Raw genomic sequence first — 9,134 nt, 5'->3', positions numbered from 1 at the left:
ACAAATATTTAAAAAAACCCATCTTTTAAAACTTTATTCCCTGAATGATAAAAATTTTACTTACTTATTTAATTTATTTATTTATTTATTTATTTATTTATTTATTTATTTATTTATTTATTTTTGTGTGTGTATGAATGTTTTGCCTGCATGTATATAAGTGTACCACATGTGTACAATGCCCATGGAGGCCAGACGAGGGTGTTGAATCCCCTGGAACTAGAGTTGTGAATGATTGGTGGCTTCCATGTGAGTGCTGGGAACCAAATGCAGATCTTCTGCAAGAGCAGTGCTCTTAACTGCTGAGCCATCTCTCCAGCCCCCTAACATCAGTTTTCTAATTAATGTGTTCAGAGGGGGAAGAGTTTTTTTTTTTCTAATTATGGGCACTAATCAGGTCTACTGACTCAGAACTTGTAAGGGTGAGGCTGAGTAATCCATGTTTCAACAAGCCCACTAGGTTATGCTTAACCACTGCTTTAGTCAGAAATAAGAGAACTGTCTTCCAAGACAGCTACTTTTTTAAAAATGTGTGTATGAGTGTTTTTACTGTATGTATATAAACACATCTGTGTTGTTCAATGCCTGTGGGGGCCAGAACAGGGCATCAGGTCTTCTGGAGCTGGAGTCACAAACAGTTGTAAGCTGTCATATGGGTGTTGGGAGCTGAACCCAGGTTCTCTGTAAGAGCAGCCAGTACTCTTAACCTCTGATCCATCACTCCACCCCACAAGATACTTTTTATTGTGGCTAGAATATAAAATTATCTTAACAGTCTCTCATAATATTGACTCTATTATTTTTGTATTTGACAGACTATTACTTACCTCTTCCCCTCCACCAAGAGGGAAAAAAAAAAACCATAAAGGAGTGATGGGGCATAGTGTCATATGACACACTAATAGGTGTGGAGCAGTCAGAACCTTGGAGCCTGGATAGTTCCAAGGGGATCATCTGCAGTTGCCTTATCATCATATAACCACTTGAACTGCAACTCCTTTTAAAGCAGAGAATAATTAAGATAGCAAGAAATCAATACTTATAGAGAATCTACCATGCCTTAGGCATTTTACAAAGATTATATTATTTACTCCTCAGAAGTATGTATTAGTATCATTTTACATAAGATGATATTGAGATTCAGGTTAAATAGAAGTATCTTAGGCCTTTATTACTTGCATCAGCCTCTTATATTACCCAATATCTCCAATTATTTTTCCTTTTATCTTTATTTTTTATTTTATATTTTGAAAGTTATACATATGAGCCTGTCTCTGTGTTAGTATGTGCATGTGCATTCAGGTGCCCACAGGGTCCAGGAAAGGGTGTCAATCCCCTGGAGCTGGAGTTAGAGGCAGTTGTGAATTGCCTGATGTGGGTGCTGGCAATGGAATTCCAGTCTTCGAAAGGGCATTAAGGACTCTTAACTGCTGAGCCATCTCTCCAGCCTCCTTCCCTCCCTCTATCCCTCCCTCTATCCCTCCTCCCTCCTTCCTCCCTTCATCCTTTCATTTCTTCCTTCCCTCCCCCCAACTTTTCATTTTTATGATATGGTCTTGCTGTGTAGTCCAGGATGGCCTGGAACTCAAGATCCCCTTGCTTCGACATCCCATGTGCTGTTATTACAGGTTTGTGCCACAATGTCCAGCTCTTTTTCTTATTTTAATATCATTTCTGTATTAATATTATGGTCTTGTCCCAGTTTATTTCCATCCTAAAATTATTTAAATGTTTTGTGTAACTCTTAAGTTGCCATGATAGTTCTGCAAATTCAAGCAACCAACCCATACAAATTTGAAGACACATTTGAACATTCATATCAGAACTTGTTCTGCTCATATGTTGAGACACAGGTAATTAGGGATTTCAGTACATTTCTAAAGTTGAATCAGCACAAAATCTTTCATAATAACATCTCACATTTGATAGTGTTTTGTTTCAAAACACCTTCATATTTATTTGCCTTTCATATCCAAAAACAAGTGAAAGTGTTCTTATAATTCCTGAGCTGAGAAAATTTAATTGTCTCATACACATTGCATAATGATTCAGTGAAGGAACTGATTTCTGTCCTCCACCCCTCAATTGTTAGATGTAAGATCACTACCATGGCCAGAAGCCATGCACCAAGGCATATTTCTTTTTGATCATAGTATGTTGAAACTCAGTTTACAAGACACATCTACTAGGTTGGAGATAAACACTCCACTAAAGTGTTTTTTTTCCCCACATATAAAAATCACTTCTGGTTTGCTTAATCTTTATCATTATACTAATTACATAAATAATATATAGTAACAAATACTGAAATTCTACCAGTTTAGTGCTGAGATAATCTCAATTATCATTTTAAAGGTCATCTTTTTTTTTTTGTCTTTTTTTGAGACAGGGTCTCCCATTAACTGCAGCTGGCCTGGAACTCACTATGTAGACCAGGCTGGCCTTGAACTCACAGAGATCCTCCTGCTTCTGCCTCTCAAGTGCTGGGATTAAAAGTGTGTGCCACCATGCCCAGCTTAAAGGTCATCTTTTAATATATCTCTTTAAGACAAAGACATGCACAGTATATAATTTAACTGAGAGTTTTTAAAAAAAATGCTGTCTTTTGGGGCTGGAGAGATGATTTAGCAGTTGAGAGCACTGACTACTCTTGCAGATGACCTGGGTTCAGTTCCCAGAACCCACATGGTGGCTCACAACCATCCATAACTCCAGTTCCAGGGGATCTGACACCCTCTTCTGATCTTTGTAGGCACTGCACGACATGGGTGCACTTACACACATGCAGACTCATACACATAAAATAAAATAAATAAAATGTATTTAAAATGCTGTCTTTTTACAAGTTGAGATTTATTCTGCTTATCTTCTTCCTTCTCTTTTCCCAACCAACCTTATTCTTTAAATTGCAAATATTCTCAGCCTGGTGAGTATCTCTACTTTTCTTTATAGAAATCCATATACTTATAGTCACATAAGCATAAGAACACTCAAAGTTGTCTTGTTTCTCTAGAAAAAATAATCTTCCCTATAAATTAAAATTCTATGATTTATTTTCTCATATTGTGAAGCTTCCCCTACCTCAGTTGTGCATTCATAACTCATTCTTTTGTTTTCCACACTTACTGTTTGGTACAAAACACATTTACCACAATAGTCACTTCATACACAATGAATGTGTGTGTGTGTGTGTGTGTGTGTGTGTGTGTATCAAGTGATTCTCTAGAGTTGCTTAGACCAGAAAATACATGATTTATTATTGATCTTGGCTTATCTTACCTTTCTGCTGATTCTTTCTTTTGAGTCTTTGTCATCTCTACTCTGAGGAGACGACATTTGTCTAAGAATCTCCTTCTTGCTAGGTGGGATTGAATCACCATCTTCACTTTCTAATTTAAACTTTCTCCAATCATTTATTACTCCTTTTGGTCCTGGAATAAAAATTTTAAAGAAGTGTCTCTTTATTTTCAGTACTGTTTACACACTTGAAATTTATGTAAGTGTTGCCATGGGAATAGACTTGCCATCTACTGCATCTGAAACAAACATCTCAATTAGCCTAGAAATTTCTTACTGCCTTGTTCATAAAATTTTCTCTCAGGTTAACCTTATTAAGTGGAGTGTGGCAAAGAATCTTTCTGAAACATCCACACTAATGAAAATATACATTATGCACTTTGAGTTGTTTCCAAAAGTTTAGAGGTAAAGATATTAAAAATTGGAATATCTAAACGCAACCAGAAGTTTAGAAAAATAGAATGTTTATTATATAAGAAAGAAGTTTTTACAATAAATGAACATTGGCACTACTCTGTCATGCCAGGAAACTCATTGGAGGAACAACAATAACAATAGTACCTAAAAGAAAAACAATGAATAATGTATCACTCAACAACATTAAAATGGGGTCTGGAGAGATGGTTCAGCAGTTAATAGCATTTGCTGCTCTTTCAGAGGATCTGGATTATGATCTCAGCACTCACATGTGTCTATAACTCCAGTTTTAGGGATCTGACACCCTCTTCTGGCTTCCATGGATACCCGGCATGCACATAGTGCACATAAATATTTAGGAACTCATACACAACACATAAATAAATCTTAAAAATAATTAAAATGACTTTAAGACTCATTACATAGCCACACAGTCCCTCTAAGATACTAAGACTCTTTCACAAAACAGAAAACATAGGATTTTCATGTTTAAGAAAATTCAAAGGCTGACGATAACATGCAGTTGGCAGAGTGCTTGTCTTGTATACATGAAATTCTGTGTTCCATCCATACCACAGTCACCATACAAAATAAACTAAGTCACAGATAATTCAATTGGAATTGTGATACTCAATTCTTAAAAGATAAAAGTGCCTTGAAGAAGGTCAGAGGACATATACATTCCTAATGCAGATGCTGAATTTTTATTTTTGCCAGCCATGTATGAGGGTGCCTCTTTCAAAAAAAAAATGTGCTAAGCTTTTAAAGTTTTTCCACTTCTGTGAAAAATGCATCTCACCAAAGTTCTAACTTTATATGTCTATGAATGTCTTTTTTTGTTGTTGTTTTTCTCTGTGACTCTTTTGCCCACTGTGATGGTTAATGTCCATTTGGTTGCTTTTTTGTGTGTTATAATATGTAGATGCTATTATAAATTTTAAAATTAAAATTTTAGCTTGTTATTTATTTACTTGCAAAGGTTTCTCCCAAGTATCTTAATGTTAAAAAATTGCTCCAGATACGGGGTTGGAGAGATGGCTTAGCGGTTAAGAGCACTGACTGCTCTTGCAGAGGACCCAGGTTCAAACCCCAGCACCCACATGGCGGCTACAACTGTCCTTAGTTCCAGGGGAATCCGAAGCCCTCTTCTGACCTCCGTGGCATTGCACGACTCAGGTGCACTCACATACATGCAGGCAATTCACTCATACACATAAAATAAAATAATAAATAAAATATTTAAAAAAATTGCTCCAGATAACTTTAACTAGACAGTGGGCTTTCCTGGGTTCCTCTTTCTGCCCCCCTTCTCCTCTTTCTTCTCCTCCTCCTTCTGTAGTGGGTACAGATGGAGAAATTAAGAGAATAGAAAGTGGCTTAATTAAATTGTAAATGAAGAAGCATTATGATAACTGGGTAGCAAGAAATTATTAATAATTTGTGTTTTTAACTCTTTGATATTGAAATATTAAATATCCAATTGTTGGGTCATTTCATTTCAAGCTAATTTATGCAGTCAAATATATGGTTAGATTATTCTAGATGACTATATGAAGATGTTACTTAAATTCAATAATGAATGTTCTCAAGAAGAATAGTAGCTATTTCTAGATTTAATTTTACTGTAATACTTATATTTTCTTCTTGCTTTATTTACCTGTGTGTGTGGCCTGTCCTTTAAAGTCTTCCTCCAAACTTTGGCTTGTGGCTTCTTCCATTTTTAGGGTTGTATTTCATGTAATCTGTATGATAAAGAAGTAATGGTACAGACGAGTTACAGAAAACACATGCAAGAATACAGACATATAAAAATACCTGTGCATATATTTATAATCCCCTCCTGCCATCATGAAAGTTTAAGGGTTATCACTTTGTGAAAGGATGTTTTAAATATTTCTGTGTACACTGTAATAGCACATTAATTTAGCATGTACTACTAAAGATGTTTGTATAATTTATGGCTTGTCTTTTAAAAATGTTTGCCTTCATTTTAGTTCTATATACTTGATAACCACCGGTGATCACAGATTTCTTTCCTTTTTATTTGTTACACTATTTCATAAGATTATACATTAATATTTATATAATGAAACTTCAATTAATAATAGTTACATGCTCACTATGAGCATTTGCTACACAGCAGGCATTTTTCCAGTTAATTTTTGTGACAAGTTCAGTTCTTTTTTTAAAAAAGATTTTATTTATTATTATTGTTATTTAATGTGTGTGAATATATTGCCTGCATGTATGTAAGCGAGCCTATTTTGTGCAGTGCCCTTGGAAGTCAGAAGAAAGCATCAGATCCCTTGGAACTGGAGTTACAGATGGTTTGTTAGTCACCATGTGAGCACTGGGGAACTGAAGCCAGGACCTCTGCAAGAGCAGCCAGTGCTCTTAACCACTGAGCCATCTCTCCAGTCTGCCTATGTGACAAACTTTTAATTCTTTCATAGAGGTAGGACAATTGTTAATGTCATTTTACAATTGTGGAAGCTGAAGGACATGGAATTTGGATTAGTTTCTCATGGTTGCATAGTAAAGGATTTTCAACCTAGACTGACTTTGGAGTCTACCCTTATACATTACATGATTAAAGAAGCTAACTTGAATTGTTTTTCAGTGGTTTTGAAAATACAGTCTTTGAATTTGTATTGAAGAGTGATAAGGAACACTGCTAATCAATAGTATCTTAGCATCTTTCAATACTTAAGAGCAAGTTTTGGTGAAATTATTGCCCATCAGGCAAATGAAACCACCCAGTAACTTGTCTGTAGTGTTTTTGAGAAGGCAAAAGCTACAGGGAGTTCACAGCTATTTTTGTTCATGGGAAACTCCCCACTCGCACATAGACCTTATTTATGCTTAGCTAATGGTGTAATCCAATTTACTTGCTGATTTATCTTTCAATTACCTGGAAAATTCAATTATTATACACACTAATATGTTCCCTAAGGAATCTTTGTAGTTGTGACTTTTCCAAAACTTTCATCAAGGAAGTTACATTAGCTGTGGACATACTCAGTTCTCCTTTTCCCCCGTGCCTCCTTCAAAGTCAGTTTTAAGCACTGGGCTTATTCAGTTTGTGTCTTCAATTTCTTCTTAGCTCTTTATTGGTTTATACTTCAGTTCTGGAGTGTTAGTTTTTCTTTTTCTTTTTGATTTATTTATTTCTATTTTATGTGTATGAGTGCTAGGCCTGCATGTGTGTAAGTGTACTGGTGTCATGCAGTGTCTGCAGAGAACAGAAGAGGGTGTCAGATGCCCTGGAACTGAAGTTACAGAGGGTCGTTAGCCACTATGTGTGCTGGGATTTGAACCCGAATCTTCTGCAAGAATGACAAGTGCTTTTATCCACTTTAGCCTCTCTCCAGCCCTGGAGTTTGTACTTTTGGTTGCTCCTCTAATTTTTTTCATTTATTGCAATTCCTAACCAGAATCACCTGAGTCAAAATCTTCCCAGTTAGATTTTTTCCATTTGAAAAAGAAAAGGCTGTTGAGGGAAAACCAATCCATTCTAGAATATTTATGTGTTTATAATAAAGAACAATAAATTTGAATTTACTTAGTAATTAAAAATAATGGAAAACATAGAAAATAAGTACATATTAATAGACAAAAGAAGCAATCTAGTAACTTTGATTTTTTAAAAATATTTTCATATCTAAGGGAACATGAACCTTTTTGCTTCAAATTAAAACTAAAGGACAAAGAAATTAGAATATATCTGATGACTTCAGTAACTGTTTAGTTCCCAGAAAAAAGGGTGACTTGAATCATTCTTTCATTTTGCAAGAGTAGATTATTAATTTAGGAGAGCTACACTTCCAAATAAATATAAAGTTAAGAAAATTTAAAAATAATTTTCTTTCAAATGCTGAAGAGGTAGAGACACACAGCTTCCTTCTTGGTTTATTTATTGGTAACATTGATATCAACCTAGTAGATAAAAAATGTTGCATTTTTTGAGCAAAGATTTGTACCAATTTCAATAAACTCATTTACTAAAAAGATAATCTGGGGGCTGGAGAGATGGCTCAGCAGTTAACACTGACTGTTCTTGTAGAAGACCTGGGTTCGAATCCCAGCACCCACATGGCAGCTAACAACTGCCCATAAGTCCAGTTCCAGGGGATTCGACAGCCTCCTCTGTCCTCTGTGGGCACTGCATGACACAGATGCACTTACCTACATGTAGGCATAACACTCATACACATAAAATAAAAATAATAAATAGAATATTAAAAAAGATAATCTGATTATTGAGCAGGACAAAAACTCATCTGTTGATTGGATTAGTCTGTACTGAGACTAGACTGTGCCACACTTCTGTGCTCTGAATTATATGAAAAACAAAACTATTTCAGTAAGGTACTTACTAATCCTAAAATGTAAGCTAGTTGGACTTCCTCCTTTTGAGTATAAAAATTGGTAAAATTTGAAACTATTTGTTGCCAGAAGAACGAGTGAACAAATTGAAAGAGAATTGTTGCAACATGTGAAAGCTTGCTTTTGCTTTTTACAGCCTCTGTAGTGGAGGACATAAGTAGACTATTGCTTGCTATTGATAGACTTTCTCTGTAGTCCTAGTAATTTTCCCAGCAACCACCTCACTCTCTAGGGTTTGCTGCTTATACCAAATAATCTATCTTTTTCCAAATTTACATTAGCATCATTGGATTAATATTTCAAAGGGATGTAGCTCTTGGCACATAGGAAATAAACATTTTATGTGTCTGCTGGATAAAATAAATTTTATGTATTGGTAATTTCAAAATCAGCATCTGCTGAAAATGATGTTATGAATGTTTACAAATTCCTTATCTTCTTTAAGTTAGAGGATTTAAAAGAAAATTAAAATTGTAATTTTGGAAAGAAATAGAATTTAAAACACAATTTTACCAAGTTATGGTTTTATTTTTCTCTTAGGATTTAATAATTATTTAAAAAATGGCTTATGTAGGATAACATTTTTGAAACTGTCTTTAAAACCCTAATGCCCTCCAGTCATGACTTAACAATTACAAAGAAATAAAATGAGATTAATATAAGTGATTCTGACTATTTTTCCCATCACATGCAGTGGTGCTGATCTGTAATAGAAAAGCAGCGAGGAAAAGTTTCTCTTCTCTCTGCTTCCCCCTAATCTCCCACCATTAAGAGAGACTCCTTATGTAGCCCAGTCTGGCCTCAAACTTTTATATAACTTGCTGTCCCCCTGTCCCAGCCTCCCCAGGGCTGTGGTTGTAGACCCACCATGCTTGGCCAACATATATAAGTTTTAAAGACTTATTAAATTCCAAACCCACCTCCAGTCATCTCATTATCATCATTGTCCTTGTTCACATAACACTGTATGATAATGGTTAGCTGCTTTAAGTATGCTGATCTGCTGTAACTAAAGTATAGACTTTAGAGTTGAC

General features: G+C 35.3%; 1 protein-coding gene across 1 annotated transcript in view; it reads right to left on the bottom strand.

Annotated features, from left to right (window-relative positions):
• Positions 1-5,432, bottom strand: part of Pdc (phosducin) — an 8,699-nt gene extending 3,267 nt beyond the window's left edge. The window contains exons 1-2 of the mRNA XM_008824265.1: positions 5,372-5,432; positions 3,280-3,431 (exon numbers count right to left, since the gene is read on the bottom strand). Coding sequence (XP_008822487.1) covers positions 3,280-3,431; positions 5,372-5,432 — 213 coding nt within the window. The remainder of the gene's footprint in view (positions 1-3,279; positions 3,432-5,371) is intronic.
• Positions 5,433-9,134: the final 3,702 nt, after the last annotated feature.

Source organism: Nannospalax galili, unplaced genomic scaffold (assembly GCF_000622305.1).
Source record: "Nannospalax galili isolate Female #2095 unplaced genomic scaffold, S.galili_v1.0 scaffold227, whole genome shotgun sequence".
NCBI lineage: Eukaryota > Metazoa > Chordata > Mammalia > Rodentia > Spalacidae > Nannospalax > Nannospalax galili.
This window is presented reverse-complemented; position numbering and strand designations above follow the sequence as displayed.